We start from the raw sequence: 27,103 nt of genomic DNA on the forward strand, positions 1-27,103 counted from the left end.
TCTTTGGTTGCTGTCTTGAACACGTGCCTTCACAGGTGTATAGTTAAACAAGTGAAAAAAAAGCGGTAGGTGGAAGAGGTGAGTGAAAGAGGTGAAGTGGAGAGGAGCTCTATATGGCGGTGGGAGTGAAGAGTGGCGACGCGCGCGTGCGTGGGAGAGTGGATTGGTCGATCGGTCAGAAAGCGAGAGAACAGCAGAGGAGGATGAGTCTACAGAAGAGTGAATACAACGAGGTGATCAAGAGGGAGAGACAGTGAAGCAGGCGCGTAGCTGTTGTGACGAAGACTCATCCGCTATGCTGCACGGAAACCTCGGCAGGAAAAAAAGGAAAACGATAATGAAAAAGTATATCCAGCACTTATCGAAGAGGGAAAACACCGCCATCAGCGCAGCCAAAGTAGGGGTTAAGAGCAAAGTGCTGTTCTTCCGAATGCCTAAAGAAGAGCGCGGATACGCATTACTTTGAGTTTCCTTTGAGTTCCGTTTTCTTTGTGTGTGCGTGTTTTTTTGGGAGGAGGGGGAGTTAGTTGCATCCACGGCAGAGGCACAGCCCAGGATCTGCGTCAGCGACCACGGACTTGTTTCTAGCAAGTACTCAACTCCACCTCAACAACGGCGTGAAGTGTTCAAGCGAGCTTACAGAAACGCATACCGACAGTTACGCAAAGTTGCCCTTCTTTACAGTCCATTGACAACAAGGGAGCCAGCGAGCTGACATAGACCGGTGTAGCGGACACTTTCAGCGCATGTTGATGTGTACCTGCCATGCGCACGCCTCTCCCTCTCCCTCGTTGAGGGCACAGTCCATGCGAAGAGCACAAGAATAATTGCGGCAGCGCGAGAAGAAACGGCGCAAGAAAAGAAAAAACGGCAAAGGATATTCGAGCAGAAGGGAGTCGAGGAGAAATACAAAAAGAGAGACGACGGCGGTGGTGTGGAGAAGGGGGTTGGGGGAGTCCTAAGAAGGAAGGCGACGATATCCTCGCCAGCAAACGTGGAGACTCGTGCACGTTTTTGTGCAGAAATAACACCGCGGCTGGTTGAAGAGCACAACAACGAATCGAAAGGGGAAGAGATGGTTGTCGTTCACAGGCGCAGTTTTCTCAGCGTGTCCATCCTGCCATACAACAACAGTCACGCTTCGCTCTAGCGCCGGCCAGCCACAGGGTCGCCGACATCAGCAGCGATGCACAGCTCTGACCTCCCCGCGCCGTAGGCACTTGGCCCTGCCACCGCCAGACGTGGCGCAGCATCGGCAGGGATAGGGGAGCTGCCTGGCCGCACCACACAGAGTGGGCACTGGAAACCGATACCACGCACTGAGGTGTGCCCTCTCCTCGTCATCAAAGCTGCTTAAAGGTGCGGAAAGAGATTTTTTAGAGTTCATTGAGGGTGCGCCGTGAACTGTCGTGTGGGTGAATTCTAGTACAGTGGCGTTCTGTCCTGCTCTTCCCCGCTCCTTTTCACTCCACACCTTCGCCCAATTTCACTTAAAGAGAGGAGACAAGTGGGAGGAAACGTTCTCGCTCTTACCCTTACTCGTCTTGCCCATCTCTCCAGTATAGGAAAGAAAACAACACTAAGGCGAGAAAGGAGGAGGGAAATGAAGGGCCCCGTGGCACTACCGTTTCAGGCCTGAGAGAAAAACAGAGGAATAAGCGCCTATGTACCTGCCACACTAGACGCGCGAGGTATTCACACTCATGACAATGTCCACAGTGAGCCCCCTCCCACGCGTCGACGCACTCGAGCGCAAGGGGGGACGACGTGTACTTAATGTTCTGGTGAGCAGCCATGCATTTGGTCCTCCTCCGATTTTGTTTTAGGCAGCTTCCGCTACTGAATATCTGCCATGATTGCATGGAGAGGAAAAAGCGCCGAGTAAGAGAAGACCGAGAGGGACAGGGATGGTGAAAGTAGTAATGAGGTGAAGGTGTTTGATACGGACACTGTGGTGGCTTTTCTTTCATTCTTGTCCTACGAACATGACTGGATTTTGTTAGTGGTGATGAGGGGGGTATTGCCACCTCTGGTGAGAGGACAGAAAAGATGAAAAAAAAAGGAGGGAAAACTACAAGAAGCAAAAATTCAAGGCAAAGCTTTGCCCGGAAACAGGGGTGCAAAGGGTGAGTAACACGGAGAAAAGGCACAAAACAAATCTCAAAGGGCTGGAGAGGGGTAGCCGGAAGGGGGTGGAGGAAGTGAAGAACAACACTCAATCAGAAGCGAAAGAAAAAAGCATATACTGGTGTGCCTGCCTGTACCCGCCTTTCCATGCGGGCGAGAATGGGTGTGTGTTATCGGGACTAGGGACACGTATATCTGCGCGTGTACCAATATCGCATACACACACACACACGCTGAAGGGGTGGAATCTTCTCCCCCTTCCCTCCCTCTCCTCACTGCTATTCGTATGGCGAACGGATGAGGAAGCAAAAAAAAAAAAGAGAGGGCACAAATGATAGCAAAAAACGAGTCAAATGAAAAGGAAATACCCGGAAAAATTGTGACGCGATTGCGTAAACGTTTACGTGCAGTGGCACATACGTACGCGTGTGGCACTGCACGTAAACGTTGACACGACGAAACGATCCAGATAATACGCGGTTACACTCGTTTGGGGCTTTGATGTAAGTCTGCGTCTCATCGTTTCGTCCCCGGGTGCTGCCGTGGACGAGAGGGAGGAGAGATACGAAGTCGAGGCAGAGATGTAGGATGGGCTCGATAGTGCATGAGTGTAGGGCGCTGTGCAAAGGAACCCCATCGCTTTCCAGCCCTTCGATGCACACAAACTCGGCAAGACAATAAAAAAATAGCGAGAGGAAGTACCCCGTTTGAACAGCGGCGCAGCAACGCGGAGACGCACACATACACGGAGGCAGAGGCAGCCAACAATTCTAGAAGAGGCAGTGCCGTAGCTGGGAGATGTTCACGAAGAAATGCGCTGCTACAGACGGTGTCTTCTTTCTCGCTGGACGTCCACTAGCGTACAGACACATACGGTGATAAAGAGGGCAAGAGTGACGTAGAGAGAGAGAGACATCAGTCTTACCCTTCTAACTCTACTCCGATGCTTGTCGAGAAGGGAAAAGAAGCGCATGTGCCAAAAGGGCAAGGGGGAGCCACAGAAGTGCTCACCTCTGCCGCGTTATTGCAGTTCGAAGGTCCCCGTAGAGGGTAGAATCACTAAAAAGAAAACACAGAAGCGCGCAGGACGTACGCGAAGCGAAAGTGGTAGAGACAAGGTCGAGAAAAGTGTAGAGAAAAAGAGTGGGAGACATAAAGCAGGGGAGAGGGGGTACAGACAAACAGAAGAGGCACAGATGTGGGGAGAGTGTGCACAAGGATAGGGATGGCGACAGCGCATAGGTGCCGTTACCTCAGTGTTATTTACACACGCACATGCCTGAGCATCTAAATTCGAGTTTGTGACTGCAGGGGGACAGCCAGCAGAGCGAGGAAAAGGGGGCCAAAAACGATGCGAGGCGAAGCGCACATGAGAAGTGAAGAAGAGAAGAATGCGAAAAAGAGACGCATGAAAGAGAGCCAGCGAGCAAATGGGGGCAGCACGCACAGAAAAAGCGAGAGAGATGCAGGGAAGGATGGAAGGGCGGGGCGGAGAGATGAAGTAGCCGCAACTAGGCACAAAAGATACAACGCACGACATAGCGTATAGAAAACGAAAGAGGGAGCATGCGTCCGCCAACTCAGCGGAGAAGAAAAGGAAAGACAAAGTACAAGAGCTGCGTTCCCGTCGCTGCACGCACCAGAGCCCCCCCCCCTACCAACCCTCTTCTCGCCTTGCTTCTCGTGGATGCTTCAAAAAGAGAAAGTAGTTGTGCATCAGTCCCACTAAGTGGAGGTAAGGGAGAGCAGGGGGAAATAGTTAGGACTTTGAGGAGCTTTAGTGCGATCCTTTGTTGGGGTGGAAAGAGAAACAAAAACAGCACACGGGTAGCGCGTTGGGAGAAACACACAAAAATTACACACACAGGCACAGAGAGGCAGGCACACAAGGTGAGGAACAGGCAGACAACTGCTAAAGGGGGAAAAGTGGCACACACACAAAGGAAAAGAGGGACAAAAGGGGGGGAAGCGGTGCTACGTGTGAGTGTGCCAGGCAAGAGTGACACCCACCAGAACGGCGGAGAGGGCCAGACAAAGATCCCAGGAGGTGAGGGGGACGCAATGCCGGAATCACCGTCCTCTGGCTCGATAGAAGAAGACGGTGGCGAGCACGTCGCAACATCCTCTCCGCGGGGAAGCTTGGGATGTCGCCGTAGAGCCCCTTATTCGCAATCTCTGATCCCTCGAGGCTCCTCATGCCTTCCTACTCGCTTGGCAGCAGACACTGCAAGCCCCGGCTCCCACTCAGCGCGAGGGCGCAAAGGTAACTGAGACGCCCTCACGACCCTGGGAGCCGCCCATTAGCCGCGGGCTGCCCGACGTGTCGATCGACACTACCAGCATGCGTGTCCAATGAAATGGGATAACAGATGCGAAAACATTCCATTAAGCTCTCGACGTGCAAGACTGTGAACTTTTCTCACACCGCCGGCAGTGTCGGCACAGTTGATCCCACCCCAGGTCCCGTCGCAGTAGTCGTCGAGCCCGGCATCGCCCCCCAGCTCGTCAGCTGGCCTGGAAAACGACTCTTCTGCACTGACAGGAACTCGCGCGTCAGCGGAGACGCGCGCGGATTCGTGTCGATGCATTGCTGATTGCAGTTACCACAGCTCTTTGGGAAAACGCAGCGCATGGAACTACATGCCTAAAGTGTAACTTCTTCCATCGAGCTCAGAAGCAGGAAATAATGTGTCCACCTCTCCGGTGCGCAGCTGCAGAATCCATTCTCCGGTAGCTTGGCCACCGTCAGCGGCAGCGACGCCCACAAGGTGGAGAGGGAGCGAGCCCTTCTGCTCTTTGACACGTCGACGTAATGCAGCGGAGGGAAGGCGCCCCAGTCGTCCCCCAGTCCGGCACCCTGCCGCCAATGCACGTGCCGGAGATGACGAGGTGCTCCAGATACAGCAGCGATGCGGCGTGCTCGGGAAGTATGATATGCCTGTCAAGGAAGTGCAACTCAGGTCGATATGGCGCATCTGCGATAGTGCTTGCGTCCTACGCAAGCGGCAGCGTGTTCGCCAGCCCGTTGTTCCCGTGCATTACAAAGGCGTCAGTGAGCGCCGTGTTGCTTCCCATCGAGACAAACACATTCACTATGAAGTCAGAGATGGAAAGCGTCAAGAGGTCGACATGTACACAGTCGTTGCAGCTGCTTGAGCATGAAATAATGCTACACCGGCATAGGCATACGCCCTTCCACGCAGGCGCTAGTGCCAGGGAGGCGGACCACAGAAGCCTTAGAAACGGTTCCGTAGGATCGTCTATTGCAGCTCGAATCCGAATGCGTGCAGCTGTCGTACCGCATCGAGACCAGCACGATTTCTGTACGGCACGCCTCCTGCATGAGTGCCGGTAACGTGTGCAGTGCGAAACTGGGGCACAACTGAGAGGGCCGTATTTGTTGAAGTCAGCGTACGTCAGGCTTGGCACAGCTCTCGTCCACACGACGAGGCTCAGGTAACAGCCCTGATGAGCTTGTCCGACTTGGAGTAGGAAGCATTGAAAATGCACTGCCATGGGGAAAGTGCCGGCCGTCAAAAACTACCCCAGCATACGACACAGCTCCGTTTAGCTAATCTGTAGCACCTTCAGATGCCTCATCCGGCGTCCAAAAGCCCGGGAATGCATGTTACCACCAACCTTGGTGTTCCGCAGATCCACCTCCACAAGGTTCTCCATGGCTACCCAGTCCTCAGGGATGTTGCTGGAGACCTCCGTATTGCCCAGGCTGAGATACCGCAGCGTCGTCAACCGGCTCCAGTCGTCAGGAAGGTCGTCATTGATGGCGGTGTTGTTCAGGTCAAAAGCACTCAGGCTCGACAGTCCCACCCCAAGTCACTGCAGAAGCCGCCACCAAAGCAGAGGTCGAAGGCCATGTTGATGGATGCGACGTGGATCTGGGAACTGCCGAGCCGGTCGATCTCTGGGAAGCGTCCGTGCAACCCTTGATTTAACAAATCCACACTCAGCATCTCAGCCTCGTCAAACTTGATGCAAGCCTATCTGCAGTAGTCGCTCTGAGTCTTCGGCCGCGTTGCGTGAAAACCAGAGTGTTTGACCTGCTCACAAAAATTGCTGAAAAATGTCAGCATTACCACAGCGTATGCGGCGTGGCAGGAGACAGTTGCAGGTATGGTAGCCCACCGCACAGCGCCGCCACGAAGTCACTTTGAGACGGATGGCTAGGAAGGATGATAGCGCACGGCAGCTAAACAAGCGATCATTCGTGCTCGCTAGACAAACGCGGAAGAAAACAACAAAGGCAGAAGAAGGGTGAACAGCGCCAGTAGACCAACACAGACCGTTTGAATGCTCACTGATGGGACAGGGGGGAAACTCCCAAAACGAAATTAGGAACTCTTTCCCCTTGGCTCTGCAATTTGTGCTGCTGCTGCTGCTGTGTAGGTGTGGGTGTATGTGCATACAACGAAGGGTGCATGCACAGAAAAAAGAACACGATGAGAAGAGAGTGGAGACAGTGAGGGGACAGTAGAAATGTTCAACACAACACACCATTCGCAGAGTTCAAAGTCGGAGGAGGGGAGGGGCGCGAACATCGCATGTCCTACTCGACTTCCTCCTGTTTCCCAGTTAAAGGCGAGAGGCGGCGATGGCACGACTCAGAGTTGTAAGAGGGAGACGCTGCGCCAAGCAGGAGAATCATTTTTCACCAGTGCAGTGGAAGTGGGCACACCATGTTGACGCAACTGGTGACGTGGACGCACCTCTTCCCTCCTCAGGAAACAGAATGACTGCGCTTTGCCCGCGCCTGCCCGGCCCCTCCCTGTCCGTCCGTGCACACTACAGCACACACAGTGGCCCATGTGTATGCGAAGCACATAAGTGTGACTACCCTCCCCACCTCAAGTCACACATCACGACACATATCTGTTTGTGCCTGGGTTTGTATGTGGAGAACATTTTCACCTCTTTATTTCTTCATTATTCCTTACAAGGACGAAACGACTGGCATTCTTCAGAAACACCAGCGAGAAAAAAACAGCTCCTACTGAGGCTCCCTCTTTTGCTCCTTTGCGTTTCGTCCTCGTTACCTAAAATCCATCTCATCAGCCACGCACCTTAATCATCTTGTACAATGAGAGAGAGCGAGGCAGACAAGAGGAAACCACAAAAGAAACAAAATACGAAGCACGAACGAAGCGACACTCAAAAAACGAAAAGTACGAGCGCAAGAGAGTCCGCGCTGCCAAAGCACTCGCACACAAAGTGGCACGCGCACGCACGTGTGCGTGGAGGTTCGTCAGTCATGTCCTAGCTTCGCCCATATATGTGCTCGATAGTCTGCGTACTCGACTCCACAAGTGCTTCACTGTTTCAGAAAATATGGCTTTTCGCCTACTTAGAACTAACGCGTGTTTGGTTAATCACATCTACAAGACAAACGTTCTCACTTTCCGATTTCTCCTCTGGTACCCAACAACAAGCCTGCCACCGGCAGTGTTCCCACCTTTTTCTTTCTCAAATCATTTTCTCTTCACGGCTTCACGCCAACACCAACCTCCCTACATCTACAGACATGTGGAATGAAACCAGTCAGCAGCAGTGCAAGGGAGATGGTAGTGTCACACCTCGGCCCACCGAGTAAACATGTCTCGCACACCTGAGAAACTCTAAACCAACATCAACACAATGGCGCATGGAAAAGCTGCAAAACACACCAATAAAGAAAACGGCATTTGCAGCACACGCCGGGTGGGCTCCGATTACAACCCGATCAAACTACAATAAAAAGTCACCACCAGAACAGCAGTGCCGCAGATCGTCCCTCCTCCTCCACTTGTCCTCCACCCTATGAGGAAGAGAAAAAAGGGGAAGAGATGGCGCAGGTCACAAAACACTCACCTCCTAAACCCTATTAGCGCGAGCCTTGATGTAGTACGGCTTGATGGCATCAACACCAGACAACACCAGCGCACCAGCGATACCGCGCAGAATGTTCGCGCCAGCGCCGCGGAACAGCGACACCACGCCCTCGCTCTTCACGCAGTGCGTGAAGCATTCGAACGAGTTGCGGTAGTTCTTGCCGGTGCCGGACGTCATCATCATGCGACGGCGCACCGTGTCCAGCGGGTACGAAATCAGACCAGACACGATCGTCACAACCCAGCCCAGCATGAAGTTCACAATGAAGCTGTTCACCGGCAACATCGGCTGCAGCGTGTCGTACAGACCAAAGTAGAAGCCGCGGTACGCAACAATGCCCACACACGACACGCAGAAGCCGCGGTACAGACCCATCAGGCCGTCGCTCTTGAACGTCTTGATGTAGCAGTCCACCATGCCGTTATACTGGCGCTCGCCGCCCTTCTTCGAAGACTTCGTGTCGTTCGCGAGGCGCGTACGCACGTAGTCCAGTGAGTACACGAAGCACAGCGACACAGCGCCGGCAAGACCGCCGGACGCCATGTTGCCCATGAACCACTTCATGTAGCCGTCGCGGTCCTTCTTGTAGTTGAACATGCGCTTGAACTGGTCCTTGAAGGCGAAGTTCAGCGCCTGTGTCGGGAAGTAGCGGATCACGTTTGACAGGTTGCCGCGCCACAGCGAGTACAGGCCCTCCGTCTTCATCGTGCGCGTCAGGCAGTTCACCACGCCGGTGTACGGGCGGTCCAGCGTGCCCTGCTTGATCATCTCGCCCTGGTTCTGCACCAGCAGCTTCACACGCTCGATTGGCGCCGCAGCCGTCTTGGCAGCACCAGCGGCAACACCGCTGATCATGAACTCCTCCCAGAAGCCGAGCTTCGGCGTACTCTGGTGCGCCTTATTCGGCGCGGGCGCTGCGGCAGCGGGGGCAGTGTTGTGGGCAGACATTTTTGAAGATAAGCGGAGAGCTTTTATGTGTGAAGGTCCAATTGTGGAGAGAAAACAAAAACACAGAGGTGACGAAGCAAAGCAAAGGTGATATTTGGAGAATAAAGAGAGAAGGGGTAGCGAGGTCGAGCTCAGATTGAAGCCTCCTTCTTATTACGCACATGCGCACCTGATGGAACGTCGGAGTTAGGGGCAAAGGCCTACCAGCTCAAAAATGGTGCGTACACTCCAAAACCAGCGGACCACACCGGACTCCTCTAGTGTCAGTCTTTCATGGCGCTGCAGAAGAGAAACGGTGCGCGCTTTCTACTGGGGTACCCCGGTAAGGGCGCAGCGAGCTAAGCACACTTTCTATGAGTACGCAACATTCTCAAGCATTGATCGTGGCGACCATCTATGTTTAGCATTCACGTAGAGGAAAGGTTTGTAGCAGACATATGCTAGCCAGAACACAGGGCAGAGACACCTCGCCTCTTCTGAGCACACACCCACGCACACGTCAATGCAGCATGATGATACGCACACGCACATAAGCAAGAGAAAGACTAGAGAACTATACCGCACCTCGAGAGAGGTGAAGCCTGAAGAGATGTACAAAACCAGACCGTAACAACAAATTGAAGACCAGGTACAAATGATATAATATTACTTCCTCTCCGCGTGTCCATCCTGCCATACAACAACAGTCACGCTTCGCTCTAGCGCCGGCCAGTCACAGAGTCGCCGACATCAGCAGCGATGCACAGCTCTGACCTCCCCGCGCCGTAGGCACTTGGCCCTGCCACCGCCAGACGTGGCGCAGCATCGGCAGGGATAGGGGAGCTGCCTGGCCGCACCACACAGAGTGGGCACTGGAAACCGATACCACGCACTGAGGTGTGCCCCTTGCCATCGTCATCAGGGACAAACCAATATTGCTCGAAAAAAAATGTCGCTGTTGCATTAGTCACCGTTGGACGAGGGATATGTTTGCATGCATGTGGCATTCAACCACCGCCTCACATCGATCCTGGGTCAAACACGAGCTGTCACACACTCCATTACTCAAGGTTGTGAAAGCACCGACGCCACTACGCCACTTTGCTACGCTGCGGCGTGGTCAATACGTGCGCTCCACAAGGAAAGAGCACAATGTGCGCATCATCAGCTTCGGAAATGAGTCCTCCAGCAGCGGGTCTAGGGAGTCCCACATCTCCTGCAGGCGATGGCGCGCAATCAGCAAACACTCTGTGATGGCCTCGACTTTCATGATGAGCTCCACGGCATCCCGGATGTCTGCCGCTTCCTTTGTCGGCTTTCGCAGAATCACCCAGAGTGTATGCCGGTCGGCGGCCCCAAGCCGGCCCATCGCAATGGCTATCGGATACGTGATCTTACCGTCCTTGATGTCCTCCGCCGCCTCCTTCAAATTGCCTTCAAAGCCACGGATGTTTAGAGCGTCGTCCACAATCTGGAACGCGAGGCCCAGCGTGAGGCCAAATTTCTCTACAGCCTCCGACAAAGCTGCAGGTGCCTCACAAAGCACACACGCCATCGCACAGAGCGTTCCAACCGCACCACCCGTTTTGTACGTGTGAATCGCATCGAGTGCATCGAAGAGCGTGCTTACATCACCGGTCTCTATGACTTTTGGCATCAGGTAGTCAAGTCCGTAGATATCCAAACCTTGACCCGCGTGCCCAGCAAGCAGAACATCGAAGTACAGTTGGTAGATGCGGCTTGCCTTCTCCGGCGGGAGGTCCTGGATGCGGGCAGCACGCGGTGCCATAAAGTAGCACGCACTTCCAGCGTTGATGGCAGTTGCAACGCCGTACTCCACGTGCACGCACTTTTCGCCGCGGCGAACCATGGAGTTGTCCTGGATGTCATCGATGATCAGAGACCCCACGTGCAGCAGCTCGGCGACCGCAATATAGCGGCGACAGTCGAAGTACTGGCGCGACAATGCATTGCAGCAGCTCACCAGAACGAGGCTACGCCATGACTTGCCGCCGCGGTCGATCATGGAGCGCACTGGGCGGAACAGAGTATCACAGACCTTGTCCGCAGGCACTCCTCGATTGATCGCATTGCGTCCTAGTACATTTTCAGACACCCAAGAATCGGACGCGTCCAGCGGATAAACCTCTTCCAGCGCGCCGTGCACGTAAGATCCAATGCACTTCAGCAGTTCCGACGTGCTGCTATACGGGGCGGCATTCTTCTTGCACTCCAGAAAGCCGCGCATCGTCAGAGCCTCACCGCCGCACACTCCACTGCCCTCCACGACACCCTCATAGAATCCTGCACCGCCAACCAAAACTGTCCCGAGCTCCTGCGCATCAAAGACCGTGTGTATTGTCACATCCAGCCCCATCGACGCCGAACATATGTGAAACTCGACTGGATACTGCATGAAGGTAACAAGGCTTGACCACGTCTTCTTCGTCTGCATGACCACATCGTCGTGGTAATGGCGACTTCCATCCGTCCGCGTCTCCACTACAATCATCTTTCTCGTGTCAGGTTCATTGCCACTTGTGCCATGAAACATGTTCAACTGCGACATGTTCGAGAGGTGGAGAGACAGCCACGACCAACTGTACTTGGCGTCACGACCGAGTTCAGAGACTGACCCATCCAGCTCACGATCATACCACCCCAAGCCCTTTACCTCGTGCTTTACGCCCTTCACCACAACAAACCCTGTCACCCTCATCGACGGGAAGTAGTAGTAGTACATACCGTTCACACGACCGTCCTTTCCATGAAACACCGGCTGCTGCTGCGTCTTAAAGTACAACCTCACGTACACATCGTCCGCTGTGTTCCTCATCTCAAAAGCGTACTGCCGTACAGGCCCCTTTTGTGCAACTCGCATCGCGCAACTGTCGTCCAGTGTGATGCTAAAGGGCTGCTGTGTATACACCGCCTTATTCTTCAGGATACGATCTGGGCGCGGCACACGCCCCTTGTTGAGAAGCTCCAGTAGAGCGGCTTCCACATGCTCTAACTTCCGTCCCGTCACCGCTGGATCAAGCTGAAGCTTCAGTTGCTCGATTGACTCTGGGTCAAGCACACTATCCGCATAGTATTTTTGATGTTTTAAGTCAATAAGGGCCCACATACAAGCGTCGTGGTGCTTCGTAGTGATCGTCGGACAGCTCTCCTCCGCCCGCCTGAAGAAGGAGACAAAAAAAGCCAGGGACGGTCTGTCCTCGCCCTTCACCATGAGGTGAGCGTTAGCATACCACCACTGCAGCGAACAGGCATCGATACACTGGTCATACAACTCGGCATTGGGTACCGTTCCCCTAGGTGGGAAATGCTGGGGCCAATCCTCGTTCATATGTGATGCGTAAGTATGTAATATTAGGAGTGCTTTTCTTAACCTAGACAAGACTCACAGCGTCCCCCTAGAGGTACAGAATGTGTGCAACGATAAGTACAGTTACGGATGAGCTCAAGGGCTGTAATCGCACAAGCTATGTTACACAAAATATCACTGTGTATAAGAACTGTTAACTACTCGGATGTCCCTGACAGCTGCCCAAGCTTGAAAAAAAAAAAACTGAGGATAAGTAAAGGCGGAGAATATCGTGCTTGGATGCGAGGAATTGAGTACGATAAACATACCACCACATTGCCTGTCGTGTGCGTAGTGAATAGAAGCAGAACAAAATATAGGTGCCAAAGATCCAGTAGTATTTTCTTTACCTACAGTCAGTGATCGGAGACACAACGCAAGTAGCCATTTCCTTTTGCAAATAAATTCACCGAGAAAAAGAGGCTTCGCAATCCTTGAGATTACATACGCAGAGCGTATGGATTTAAGGCCATAAATGCTATATAGTGATATTCTCTTTGGCTTGTTTTTCTACTTTGACACGCACTAGACACAACACAAGCAAAAAGCAACAATCCTCTCTGTCACTTTCACTCCAACAATTGAACGACAAAACTCATCAACAATAAGACGAACAGTCCATGTAGATGATGTCGTAAATAATAGGTGTACAGTGAAAGAAAACTTGATTCTCGCGTCACAAACTGCTTTCCATAAGCAAGCCCTACGTCGAGCACCGCAAAACTGCCGCTTACACCTGCTGCATAATACTACAACTGATACTGCACTAAGCCTCGGTAAGAGAAAGTTTTCGCTTTCCATCACAAAGGCTACAATAAAGAAAGTCGCTACACGAAGTAAAAACGAGAAGAAAGGTAAAAGGAGACACGCCTCCATAGATTGAAAACATTTTTCATATAATCAGTGAAAAACACCCACATTGAAACAACAGGAATTGCATGGAGTACTACCGAAATTGATATAAGAAACCCACCATCCTGCCTCTCTCGTAGGGAAGGCGAAGCACGATTGAAAAGAGAGTATATCCACTTTTTACTTCACGACGGTATTAGCTGGATACATGTAGGTAGAGAAATCAACTGGTTTAGCACAAAAGTAGTGTCTTTTTTGACTGCATGACTCAGTTTTCCGACAATTGAAGGACACAAAGACTACATGAGGCTTTGTTACCCTACATTAAACCACTCCTCCATCACCCACACTGAAGTATTACTAAAACCCAGAATATTCAAATGTGAAACTGAGTTGAAAGCAGTCGAAAAAAAGCGTAATTTTTTTCCCTTGCTACCCGCCTATACAAGCATTTTTTAAGTGAAGATTACGCCGCAATATATATATATATATATATATATATATATATTGACAGATGGCAGCAGCAGCAGTATGAAATCACTTTTCGATGACAGGCGAAAAGGGCAACCTTTTCGCTCTACCTGCCTTTTTATGCATCTCTGAGCTGGCGTGAACAAGTGAATCACAAATGTGTGGTTGGAAACGAAACAAGAGATTTGAAGTTGATCAAACATAAGTCTTAGAGCACGGCATCTTTCTTTTTCATCGCTTGGAAACATCAGTATGTACAAACAGGAAAGCAGCGCAAATGTTTATGTTTCTAGAGTCACGGGCAAGCGTACGCCGTCAGCGGCAAAGAAAAGAAATAACTCTGTGGAGTCAAGAACGACTGAGTGTGCTCTGCCAGCATTTCAGTTTTTCTGTCTAAAAGTGGAAAGTAGCTGGTATATGTATTTCAGCATTGTAAGTGCCAGTCACTAAATAGTATCGCAGAACATTTCTGAATACTAGCGGTCTTCAAAACAAACACAAAGCCAAGCGAAACATATGACTATTACCCAACCATCTAGAAAATAAAAATAGTAAAGAAAGAACTTGAAGTCTAGAAGACCACATTGTAGATACAACTACATCCTTCACATTTGTAACAGTGCATTTTTATCCACAATAGTCAACCCTGTAGTATTTTTCATAACGCAACGACGATTAAGTGCGACTTTGCCATAATAAATAGGAAACGCATCGCTGATGTCTACATAGGGATTTAGGCACTTGAGGTCATTTGTGAGAACCCCTTGCCTTGCCGCACAACATATAGGGCAAGACACGCTACATCTGGGCCGGCTGCTCTGCAAGTTACCCACTCGTGCTAAAATGAGCTAAATGTTTACACTCATCATAGCAAGCAGCCGCCACCGTGAGCCTGATGTGTAGCCTCAATCTCGGTAACAAGGAATTGGAGTCTGAGTATTACCTCATCCGAAATTTCAACACACGTGGTTCCCAACGCAACTGACTCGAACCTTTCTCGAGGTCTATCATGAATTGCCTCCTGTGGTATCCTTCTTGCTAAAGCGTGCAGGTAAAAAAAAAAAAAGAATGGACGAAGAAGGAGCAGTAGCATTAATTCCTTCTACTTTTTATTTTCAAAGAAAAACAAACATGATACGTCAGCAAGAATATTTACCCGTCGCTTAGTTCACAACTCTGATAGATATCTTTTACATTATAGGTCACTTCGTTACTTTCTCTTTCCCCTTTTTTTGAAGCCGAAATTGTTTCATTGTGCCTTAGGAGGCTACAGTTTCGTGTCTCCCGATATGCGGCGCCGATGTCCAAGTTCGGTATTCACTTGGCACATAGATAATTTACTAAGAAAGTGCAACAGTCAATCTCAGTACCGACTTACCTTATCAATGAAAAAGCACTCGCTATACAAAGCTCTAATACAATGAGAAAGGCTTTTTTTTTTTCAATTACACATCTCTGTAAAAGAACGCAAAAGAGGAAAGTCGCTCATTAAATAGAAAGAATTGCTCTACTTCAGGTGAACGTTAAAGCTCTTCGTTAAACAAACGGGGATAAGGAGCCAGTAGACAAATACAGATTTTGCCGCAGCTGTGGCGAGCGAGTGGAGAACATCGCACTTCGTCCACCATATAGGCATTTTCCTGCACCGGCCATGCAATGTCGCTTTGCTAAAGGACCAGAAAAGTACAGGCTTTCCATGCGTTGGTCGAAAAGGTATTGGCGAGAGCTTCAAAGTTGCCTACACTCTACCGGAAGAAGAACAATCTGTTTTTCGTTACTGTCATTCACGTACTTATCATTAGCAGTGTAACCGACAGATGCCCAGAGAATGTGGTGGCTAGTGTATGCTGCAACTTAGTAAACGTTCTTAGAAACCTGCTCACAAATGTTACCTATTGCTTTCTGTCGCAAGGGTAAATCACTATTAGTTTTCGACTACAGAGTGCAACCTGGTAACGAGCGTTTCAGTGAACGAAAGAAGATTGTAGCGGATAGCAAAGTGAGGGATAGTTTGTGTGCCTCCGACTCATCATTTTTCATGGAAAAAGTGTCGCGAAGCAATTGCATTCAGCTGTCAAGAGAATCTTGTCACTATCTTGCCTTTCACCTTTGCTGACTACCTGTTTGCAACTCTTTCCTGTCAGTGCACCTCAACTCTACAAGAATGTCCAACTTGAAAAAAAAAATAATTCGCCCCCCCCCCCCCTTCTCTCTCTCGTCAAGTCGAAACGCAACACACTGCCCTGTGTACACCAGTGAAATAAAGTTGATCGTTACTTGCTTCCCCCCCCCCTCACCCAGCCGTCCCCAGTCTATATCGTCAAGGGGTCATCCATGCTCTTGGCACTTCACAACGAACTGGTGCGCGCATTCCTCAGCAGTTGATTGATGCGAGGTATCCTGTGAACCACCTCCGCGTTTCGATCAGTCACCCCCAGCGTTTTGTTACACCAGCTCGCACATTTCAAAGGCCTTTCAAAATGAATGGCACCAACGATGCTAAGGAAATGTTGCTTTTGCTTTAACTCAAAGTTCATTTGGAAGTGGTAAGGTTGCTTTGTGTCTAGCAGTTCACGGAAAGTCAATATAGCGCGCACCTTCAAACGTCGCCGTGTGTTTTTCCAATTCATTTCAGGAATTTGCAGGGAAAAGAAGAGGCTGTCACATTGACACAGTGGAGCGACAAACTGTTGAAGCACTCATTGTAAGTTAATTTCATTCTGATCTGCCTCCACTGCGTTGAAAATCGTTCAACAGCACGCTAAGCGCCTCTTTCGGCAGTGAGTAGGAGGTACTGAAGAATGTTTGGCGGACTGTACCGTGTGGGAATGCCTTTCACACAACTCTGCCCTTTTGTTGCTCTGCTCTAGATCTCAATTCTGATTACTCCATTTTTTTTTCCTACTCCTTGCGTTCCATTTGTTTCGAAAGAAAAAATGCCAAGGCTCGCTTTTTCGCTGAGTGTTCGGCACAGAACCTGCATCTAGGCTCTTCAAGGGTTATTTTGTATTGATCTTATCTACTGTGGCGATCAAAGAACACAGTATTAGAAGTACACAACGCATTGTGTACACTGGAGCACATTGTGCTACCAGGGAAACGCCTTGCGCCGAGCCTGTGATGAGTTGTTGTCGATACACTGTGCTTTACAATGTTTCTTTGTTCTGTTGGGTAGCTTGAATAATGGACCCAGCCTTAGGTAATTCACTGTATTATCGCTTTGATGTTTTTCAAATTATCAAGGCCTGACGAAACGCTGGCGAATCCATACACGTTTTAAACTTAAAGCTCGTCTTCACGTAGTGCGTATATAGTGGGAAGTGAAACTGACACTGCGGATTTACATTATGTTGAATCTATCAAGACTTCGACATTTTTGTTATTGCGCCACAGTCTCGATTATCTGCTCCCTGTACTTACGGAATTGTGCCTTAGCGCTTTCTTCGCTTGCCTCTAGTGTGTTACAATGCTTCCATTGAATCATACGGCATTTTTCTCCACTAACTCGGATGCAGCAAGTCGCTGCCCTAAAACATCTTACTCCACGTTTTTTTTTTGCCATTTCATATTTCTCAACTGTGTTGTGTTTTGGCGTCTATTGTACCTTTTCTAGCCTTTTGACGCTCCCATGGGCCCCTGGCGAATCTTCTTTACTGTTCTTTCTCTTTTTTGTTGTATTGCACACCAATCCGGGTGTAGTCTCTTCAAATTGTCTGGGGATCGCAGTGTTTTTTAGTCTCAAGAATCAGTGGGAATTTATGTGCGCTTCGTCAACGGTAAAGTCAATCCTTCTCTCCTTTGCCACTTTTCAAGATTCGCCTCTACTTACCATGTTGTTTGGGCGCTGCGAGTTGAATAGCTTCATAGGCGAGGTACACTAAAAGCTTCTGAACACCTTTGGTATCCTTGTCACACATTGTCTTTCGGTAAAGCAGTGCTTTCGTCATCGTCGCTTAGTGTAGTTTTATGAATGCGCTTTGTTTTATATAGTGAGTTATCTGCAGACCTGCTCGTATGTTTTCCATTTGATCACGGGAAAAGGCAAAGCGATCTTGTTGCCGATATATATATATATATATATTTCTTGTTAAAATGCTGGGGTGGTGCTGCCTTTAATATTTTCCTTATTAAAACAATTACGTCACTTTGTCAAGTGTGCCCCCCTTTCCGCCATTCTAGCTCACCGTCTTCCGCTTCTGCAGGACACTGCCCTCATGTTTCCCCCATTTGAAAGCTGTGCAGCAATTTCGCGGTGAACTGTAGTCTCGAGGATGCTCATGGAGGAGCAGAAGCCGTACTTTTACGCATGAGCTGGTACGTAAGCCTACTCTGTCGAGACCCCAGCTCTATGGGAGGGAAAGAAGACTAATGGAGGTGAGCAATTTCTTCTCCGAACATAGTCACTGAATACCCAGCTTTTGTCTTTCTTCTTGCCGAATTAAAGCTTGGCCGCCCTGCAATATCAGATTTTCGCGGTTCATGATACAGCCTTTTTGAAGGTTGTGTTCACTTGTTACTGGTGTTTGACATGCCAACTTATTACTCTCGCAAAACGAAAGAAGAATGATTTGGGAGGATATATTGATGGATGGCAATGAAAACAAGTGCAAGATATTCCTAGTGTCTCGCTAATTTTCTCCGTTTTACCTTTACCTATGCATTGCACTATCACCTTTGCAGCCAGCATTTTCCTCTTGCTTCGTAGACCTGAAAAGCTCTGTTGTGCAGCGGACAGTGTAGTAAAAGTGCTAAAAACTCACGTGTATTCCCTAGCTTTCAGATCTCTACGTTACTCTCGTATTCAAGCAAGTGAAAGTGGCACCAACCTAGACAAATATATATACATATATATAATCATATTTATATAGGAAAAATATTGGCTTAGAAAGCTCCTTTGTTGTAAGGTTTTCGCTGAAGCCAATAGACTGGACTACGGATGTGAGTAGTTCTTGCATATTATATTAGTAATTCGAATATATATATATATATATATATGTTATTAGCTTCTATACACTATGCAGCTTTGGGAGCGAGTAAACCAGCCAAGGAGAAAGCCGCCCGACTACGGTTCATGACAAGGGGCGATAAGGGCAATAGTAGACATCACCAAGAATTGACTTGCCTTATTTCTACTTTCATTCTAACGTAGGCGCTATCGGAAATCTGTGCTGGTGCTACCCCTTTCAGTGTGTCTTCCATTTTTTTTTTTGTATCAACAGCTAATACTACTTTCTGACTGAGCAAGCCGTTGACTTTCAACACGACCAAGGTTTCTAGGCTAGTGTGTCTTTGGTGAGTGCAGTCCGGCTCTGTTTGTTCTTCTCAGGTACAATCGACAGACACTGTGTCAATGACCCCTGAGAGGTGTTGTATCGTTCGGCCGACCCGGCGTCTTGAATGCGTTTTTAGACCAACATATGGTCCGTAGCTTCTTAAAAAAAAAAAACGACTTTTTTCTCACACGGGTGCACTGTATATGCGTTTCTGATTATGGCAAAGCATAGTGACCGACGGTGAACTTCAGTTGACCTATGAGGGTTCCCGTTTGCTCACAAGGCGGGCATTTTTTTGCTTGTAGGTCGAAGGTGCCGTTACTTGCTTCATCTTACTGGAACCACTTCTCCAGATCAATGTATATACTTCAGTAATTCGCTGTGCCTACGAAAACAGAGAAAACCTCCTGCTGGAGACTCCGATATCTGTTCATGAGAGCTAACAAAATGGAAAAATAAAAGAAACATGGAAGCGAGCAAAGGGGGTACTTGTGAGAACATAGTAGAAACAAGAGAGAACCATCTCACTTTATGGTTCATCTTTGAGTACTGATGATACTGCTGCGAGCTCATATCCGAAGACACACACACACACACACACACACACACACACACAAAATGCTACTGTCTCTACTGTTTTGCATTCCTTGCAAATCTCATGGTTTCTGAAGGTGCTTTCCAACTTTCTCTGCTCTTCGCATCTATTTCCCCCCTTTGCATATTGATTTCATTCACATTTGTTCATTGTTCTTCTGTCGTTCTGATAGCGCGTTATTTTTTGTCCGCACCTCACTTTTCTCCTGCAATTAGTATTTTAGCAGTGTCATATATAGCGAAAACAATATGTTGCGACGCTTGCGCGTACCGCTGCATGTGGTGGCTACAGGGTTGTGTTTCAACTCGTCGGACTCTGGGATGTCGAAGACGGGCGATGGAGGCATTCCTAACGCAACCGGCGTGGACAACGCCCCTGGGCTTTATGCAGAGAAGCATTCCAGTACTTACTTTGAGGAAAAGTACCCCAACAAGATTGAAGAGGTGGGCACCCTCATGCCACCGACGTACGATGTGCCTCGTGACCGATCTGACAACATCAAGACACCTGAGTTCAACACATCTTTAGGAAAGTTTGAGCAGGCTCCCTACTTTACCGGTGGTCCGCCGGCGATGCGATACCAGCATTACAAGCGGAACCCTGCTGCGGAGGGAGTCGACTATCGCGATGTTATGCCAAAAACACCGATTGAGGATCATCACCCCCACATGGAGTTCCTTTCGGTCACTGGGCGCCGCGAAGGAAGCACGTTCTTGCTAGCGAACGCTGGTGTGAACTGGGAGCTGAAGGCTGCCGCGATGTCTCTTTACCGCACAATCCTCAAGTCGTTACCAATGCTTAAGCACTACTACTGGCTGCTCATTCCCCTCCCGCAGATGAAGGACAAGATTCGCCTCCGCTTTTTACAGAATCAGCATACGAAAGACCCGGATGCAATCCGACACCTGCTTCACAACGGCTGGATGGAGTTTCAGGAGTGTATCATGTTCCGCCGCCCTCGCGCGACCATTGAGAAGTACTTCGAGTACGAGAGCATGGATGAGCTGGGCAAGCAGTACACCAAAGAGGAAGGCCTAATGAATAATGAGCGCGAGTTCTGGAACGGCGAGGAGCAGCGCCGCGAAGGCCCACACAACGGTCACTGGTCCTGGCTCGGTGAGCAGTGCGAAATGGAGTTTAGCAAGATCGCAGGTCGTATTCCGATTTCCTGGACAGCCTCAAAGGGCTACTTTGAGAAAGGGCAAGCCGACGGCACGAACTACTGGGAGAAGAATCTTGACTACGAGGGTTGGTACATCAAGAACGTCGACCCTGACCGGCAGAATGCGCGGCGTGAAATGCAGGGGTGGGTCGAGAGCGGCTACAACCAGCCGAAGCACTACGCTAGCAAGAATCGTCGTGGCTACCGTCGTATGGTGAAGGATATTGAAACGCTCATGGAGACCTCTATGGAGGACCTGTATACACACAACCGCGAGCAGCTCTTCCAGTATCTGATCCGTGAGACCTGCCCTGAATCCAATCGTATCAATGCGGAGCGCATACTGGCGTACCAGGACGACGACTTCTACTCCACTCGCTTTGAGGAGTACGAGAAGTACCTAAAGCAGGCAATGCGCGAGATGCCGAACCCGCGTCTGTGGAAGACCGATGCCTTCTACTTCCGCCTGCGCTATCTGCTGGCGCCGTTGGAATACAACTGGGCCAAGGTACCCGTCGGTGCTACTCAAGAGAAGCTTTTCAATGCGTGGATCTCGGACAACTGCAACTACGCCATCTACACTAGTGATATCTTCGCTCAGATCAAGGTGGACAAGACGCGCAACCCCATGGCCAAGACGTGGGCTGACTTCTATATGGAGTTCGATCCCGACGTGCCGGAGACGCGCAACCTTCCGTGGTACCACAGGGACTTTGACTACGACCGCCGCCACAAGTGGGACGAGCGGTGCATGCGGATGAAGCGGTGGGTGCAGAGCGGTACCATTGATAGCAAGCATGCATACTTCGACAGCATCGTTGCCGAGTGGGAGCAGTACGTGAACCGCCCAGAGCGCTTCCGTGCGCCAGACAGCGCCGAGCGCCGCTACGCGGCACCGCGAATGGTGCAGCTGTACCGTGCGCTGAACCGCGTGATGGATGTGGCGCTTGCAGACCAGATTAGGCAAACAATCGAGAAGAGCGGCAACCTTAGCAAAATGTCCGTTGAGGCTGTGCAGAAACAGCTTGTTGCGGCCGACCTCACCAACTTTCGATTTGAGGTGCCCGTCATTATTTACCCTGACGGCGCCACCCAGCCGCAGCTTGGTCTGAACGGTTGCTCTGCCACCGCCTTCGCGACAAGGGCTGCGTAGAGGGTAGGAGATACCCACGTCGCTACACCTGCATGCTAGGAGAAAGTTTCTTGCCTTTCTCCCTTTCCCCCGTCCTTGCGTTTCTTTGTCGCACTGCTGTCTTGTCTTGATAGACATCGAACGTCTCCTCTGGTGCATGTGTGCCTTGGCAGTCGTTTGGTGCCCCGCCTTTGGGCGGGCGTTTGGTGATTCCTTCTCTTTTTCTTTCCCTTTTCTCCGCTTGCGTTTTTCATGCCTCAAAGAAGCTCTTTGCTTTTTTGGTTGTTGCGTCGGCTTCGTAGTATCCCCCCTCACGTACTGGGACGGATGCGTGTGTGGCGACTTGCCTGGAGAGGGAGTACGCTGGTGATGGGGGAGGGGCAGGCGAAAAGAGAGGTGTGCATGCTGACCCTGGGGGCAGTAGAGCACACCATCCCTAGGCGCTGCTCAGGCCGATTTTGTGGGAAAAAAGCTTCTTGGGAGACGAGGAGGCAGGTGCAGAAAACTCTCTCTTCTAGCCCTCGTTTCTTTCACACCTCACTGATGGTCACCCATAGGTGCTGACGAGCCCACACCACCGGCCCCGTACCTTCCCCTCTTCCATTCCTGCATAGGCTTACTTAGAGACATGAGGATATCGTTCCACCTCCTCGTGGGTTCCATCGCCTCGACACTTCTATGTCTCCCTTTTCGCTGTAAAATTCCTTCTTTCCTGTAGCTCTTTAGAGCACCTCGCTTGCATGCGTTTCTTCTCGTTGAACCCCACGCGCACCTCTGGGAGACGAGGTTGGCTCTGTATCGTCTAGGAATGACGAGGGATGGGTAGGACCAGAGCTACTGAACAGTTGCCTCATCTGGCGTAGAGAAGACGAATTTTTCCTCGTTCAGGGAAACTGGTCCGCAGAAGTAGTAGTAGCGATCCATGCCCAATGGTGCTGAATAGGTACAGCAAGTGCGAAACACAACACGAGCTCAAACGACAAAAAGCACAGTGATGTCGAGGTTAACTGATTCTCGTTGTGCTCTTGTGGATATACTCCGCGGAGACGTAGACGCAAGATGCAAGCCCTGCGTTGCATCGAAGTGTCTTGGCGCGTGTTTTGTGCTAAAGAGAAGGGGGTAGGCAGTGGACTTATTTGGAAGAAGCATGATGCTTTAGCCGCTTCTCACCACAGCTTTGCTCACCTGTTCCTTGCAGTGCATGAGTCGATCATGCTCTCTCGGATAAAGTCGGACTGCCACACAACGGCGCTTTTGCACATGAACCTATCACCGGCTGCGTGAGAGAGTACTGTGTGACTGGCAAGACAAACTGCGTGATGCCACTCTTTGCACTTACATTCTATTGTGTCTCCTGTTTTCTGCTATCTTGCGTATAATGTTGAGGACGGTTGTGCTTACGCATTATACATTCCCGTCTGCTGTTGGCCCTTGGCGCATACGCACATACCCTTTGCGCACAGTTTACAACAACGACATCCTTGACCTGTGCACACTAGCACGGTGTGCTTTACAAAGGCCTCTGCCATCCGAGAAGGCGCAGCTTTTCCTTATCGTCGTTGTGTCTGGAAGCACTTGTCGCGTTGATCCTCTTTCCATCGTCCTGTGAAGTGGCCCTCCCTTTCCTGAGCTGCATCTTTCTCTTTACCGCCCCCCTCCCCGAACCCACGCGCTGACAAGATGGTGAAGGTAAAGGCTTCCAAGTCGAAGCGCATGTCTTCGAAGCAGCGTCACAAGATTGACCGAAAAAAAATTGAGCACAAACGCGACCTGAAGAAGGCTGCCAAAGCCCTTAAGAAGTCTGGAATAGCTCCGAAGAGGAGCAAGAAGTCACACGACCTGGCAAAGCTGGCGCTGAAGGTATCCAACCGTCACCCAGACAAGGAGCAAATCCTCAGCCACGTACTACAGGCGCGGGAAACGGCGCGCGTGATGAAGGCAGAGCGTCGCGCCCACAAGAGCATCGAAGCCGAGGCCGACGGTGGCGAAGGGGACCAGCCAGTCAACGTCGGCGCATGCGCTAGAAACCGACGTCAGCTACTGTACATCTCCGCAACGGACTCGAATCACTTTTGCGTGCAGTTCAACCGCGCGCTCACAGAGCTTGTCTTTCCAGCGGCGGCGGCAGCCGAGGATGCAGCCGATGCGCTCATACTGGAGTTGCCTGCGGTGGCGTATGTTGTGACGCTCGACGCTCGGTTCGCGGCGCAGTCAATGCCGTGGACCCTGTTGGACGCTATCATTGACCAGGCCGCTGACTACATGGGAGGGCGGAGGGTACTATTGCTCTTCACCCTGACCAAGGTGGATATGGTTTCCGCTCCCGCTATGGTGTCGCAGCTCGCTCTCGTGGCCTTCGCCCTGCAGCAGCGCTACCCCCAAGGCCTCGGCGACAACATCGTATCAACCATCACGCCTTTCTCAGTCCATAGCGAGCGCACGCAGCGCCAGTTTCTGCGGGTGTTGAATCAGTTTCGTCAGAGCGAGGGCTGCAGCAGTAAGAGGATGGCTTCGAACTTGACGGGCAAAATTTGCGCGTTTGTGATCGGGCTGCCCAACACCGGCCGCCGCACACTGTGCCGCACCCTCTCGAGGGAGGCCAACGAAAGCAGTGTGAGCACCGTGCCGCTGCGCGCCGCCCAACTGCAGCTCATCCGCTCCGGCCTCACTGAGGAGGAGGAGAAGGTGCACCGAAAGTTTGCCATGCCCAATGCCAAGGCAGTGACGCTGGTACAGCTCCCAGAGGATGCCGGCATGATAAAGGAGCTGCGCACCCCGGTTGGCAGTGACGTGCTTTTCCGCTCTGTGGCCTTCGTGGAACGCGCCCCAGAGCCGGAGGCTATGGGGTGTGTCTTGTTTGACGGGGTCGCGGACAAGGCAGCTATGGCGCAGGCCTTTTGCGTGCCAGCGGTGGGCGGGGCTGAGGGTAGCGAGAGGAACCTGCTCAAGGAGGCAGGGAAGTTCCTGCGCGAGCTGGGCCGCGCTGTGCGTCGCGATGGCGGCTTCCACGTGTCCCCGCTCTTCGCGTCGGACGCCAGCACCATGGGCAAAGTGACCAGTAGTAGTCTCACCGCACACGGAGGCTTCAACTCGGGCCAGCAACGCAGCCAGTCTACCCTTCTGGATGTCACCTATAGCAACGCCACACCAAGCAAGCTCGTGTACATCTCGACTGTCATGAAGAAAGGTAAGGGCAAGTCTAGCAAGTACCAGAAGGTCTCGCGTGCAGACGCGCACAACGCGCTTCGGCTCGGTGCCCGCACGTTCCTGCGCGAGATGTCGGAGGGACGCCACGTGCCGTGGGCTGTCATGCGAGCGTCTGGTGACGTCACATTGACGCCTGCACAAGTCGGCGCTGCGTCAGAGATCTTCTCACTTGCGGCTGCCGAGGGCAAGCGTCTTGCAGAGACGGACGAGCTGAAAGGGACAGACCACCTCAATGCCCTCGTGGACGTTTTGGCGTCAGCGGTGCGCGACATTGCGGTCCTTTTACCAAACGGCGTGGTTGAAATGAGCCCCGACTTCCTGACGCCTCCTCAGTACAAGTTGGAAAAGGACGAGGCAGCCGCGGTTGAGGCTGAGGGTGATGATAGAGAGGAGGCCGCTGGTGAGCAAGGCGGCAGCTACTCTGAGGAAAGCCACAATGAGGCGGTGGAGGGCAGTGAGGAGATTGACATGGACGACGACGAGGAGTCGTAGTGGCGCGCTATATCCATTTCGTCTTCTTTTTCTGCGCATCCCGGCCTTTTTCCTCTGTGCGCGGGCAGCTCCGACAGCTGACGTGAGGGCGGCGCATACCTCAGGCGCGCCGCAGTCGCCCTTTCCCTCACATCGTCTCTCGTGGAGTTACGGTTGGCGTTTTTTCTCTCTCCGCCCACCACTCCTCTCGCCTCCTTCCGTGTACGTCCCGTCGTTCTCTTTTTTTTTTGGCCGTTGTCTCACTTTGAGTGCCGCTGAATTCGCCTGACATGGAGGCCATTACTGATTTGTTTTGGTGTTGGTTTCTTTTAAACTCCCCTTAAGTAACTCTCGGATAAACCACCCGCACAGAGGATTGTGTCTAACAGACGACAGGGAAGCACAACTCGCACATTCGGATAAGTCGCTAACAAACGTGAAGCCAACGCCAAAGACGCAAACGCACACATACAGAAAGTAGGCACCTCGGGCAGCAGTGGTGCCATCGCTGCTGCTGCTGCTGATGGTGGGCAAACAAGAGAGTGAGCCACGCTGCTGAGTTGTCGGGGAAAGGAGACAGCCGGTCATGAGATTCAAAGTGAGTCTGTGTTGCAGTTGCCCTCGTCTACCTATGGCATCTCACAAAGCACTTTGGTGCCTTTCATACAAGGCGCGCGGCACTCATGTGGAACTGTTCGCGCTCCTGCGATGATTATGATTGGTGGAGCAGACGGAGCCTGTGCGCGCCTTTCGGCAAAGAGATGATGCGCAGACAAGAGGGGACGTGCGCACCCACCTAGTGGGTGCCGCCGCCTCCCCCCCCTTGTCCTTCGCTTTCCGTAACCCTCCCCATCTGTCTCCTACTCCCTTTTTTTTTTTGCGGGTCTTCTGTACACGACAGTCCGTCCTCTCACTGTGGCTTGTGGCGACGCGACCTCTTTTCACGGCGTGTTATTCCGTTGCGTTCCCCTTGTCCTTATATGAGCCCAGCTCGCAAGGTAAACGCCTCCACGTACCACGTTTTTCTCTTCCCATTTCCTCATCTGCTAGCGGTAGAAGACTAGGAAACCACCAAAGCGTAGGTCTTTTCTTGTACACCACCCCCTTCCCTCGTATGTGTAAGGAGAGCGGGAGGTCACTATGCTTTCCTGGAGACGCAAATTGCTTACTCAAAACAGCAGGTCAGAAAGGAAAAGAAAAATACCATCACCGTTCGCTGTTGTTGTTGTGTCTCTCTCTCTCTACCCGATTTGGAGTACTGCTCTTCGCGTTTTAACTGACTATCGTTGCGAGGGTGGAAAGCATCATGAGTAAACCCTCACTGCGGTTATCTTGCCACTGTCTCTGTTCCTTCAGATCCTTGACCAAATATATATTTCATCCGTCGTGTACAGTCGCTCCTGGTGGCGGTGCATGCATTCTATATTTTGTCTTCAGCTGAGACGTCTGCATCAGTGATTAGAGACGCTTATCGTCTTCTGTATCCCATTGTTCTCCTGCTTCTCTTGTGCGAGTTGGTCGTTCGGCACCCCCTCCATACGTCGCTCCCTCCTGCAGCAGGCCGTGTGCAGAGGAAGACAAGCGAAGTAATCTGACAAACAACAGCATCCGCGACGCCATCGCCCCCTCCCTTCCT

General features: G+C 51.2%; 4 protein-coding genes across 4 annotated transcripts, besides 2 other annotated features; 2 read left to right on the forward strand and 2 right to left on the reverse strand.

Annotated features, from left to right (window-relative positions):
- Positions 1-1,131: 1,131 nt before the first annotated feature.
- Positions 1,132-1,353: a repeat region.
- Positions 1,354-7,992: 6,639 nt separating this feature from the next.
- Positions 7,993-8,958, reverse strand: ANC2 (ADP/ATP translocase, putative; the record flags this gene model as incomplete). The annotated part of the gene is made up of 1 exon (XM_010699711.1): positions 7,993-8,958. The coding sequence occupies one exon, from the start codon at positions 8,956-8,958 to the stop codon at positions 7,993-7,995; it is 966 nt and encodes a 321-aa protein (XP_010698013.1).
- Positions 8,959-9,647: 689 nt separating this feature from the next.
- Positions 9,648-9,861: a repeat region.
- A 196-nt stretch (positions 9,862-10,057) lies between these two features.
- LPMP_190190 (polyprenyl synthase, putative) lies at positions 10,058-12,286 on the reverse strand (the record flags this gene model as incomplete). The annotated part of the gene is made up of 1 exon (XM_010699712.1): positions 10,058-12,286. The coding sequence occupies one exon, from the start codon at positions 12,284-12,286 to the stop codon at positions 10,058-10,060; it is 2,229 nt and encodes a 742-aa protein (XP_010698014.1).
- Positions 12,287-19,815: 7,529 nt separating this feature from the next.
- Positions 19,816-21,810, forward strand: LPMP_190200 (hypothetical protein; the record flags this gene model as incomplete). The annotated part of the gene is made up of 1 exon (XM_010699713.1): positions 19,816-21,810. One exon carries the CDS (start codon positions 19,816-19,818, stop codon positions 21,808-21,810), a length of 1,995 nt encoding a protein of 664 aa, XP_010698015.1.
- Positions 21,811-23,469: 1,659 nt separating this feature from the next.
- Positions 23,470-25,488, forward strand: LPMP_190210 (hypothetical protein; the record flags this gene model as incomplete). The annotated part of the gene is made up of 1 exon (XM_010699714.1): positions 23,470-25,488. One exon carries the CDS (start codon positions 23,470-23,472, stop codon positions 25,486-25,488), a length of 2,019 nt encoding a protein of 672 aa, XP_010698016.1.
- Positions 25,489-27,103: the final 1,615 nt, after the last annotated feature.

Source organism: Leishmania panamensis (assembly GCF_000755165.1).
Source record: "Leishmania panamensis strain MHOM/PA/94/PSC-1 chromosome 19 sequence".
Lineage (NCBI taxonomy): Eukaryota > Euglenozoa > Kinetoplastea > Trypanosomatida > Trypanosomatidae > Leishmania > Leishmania panamensis.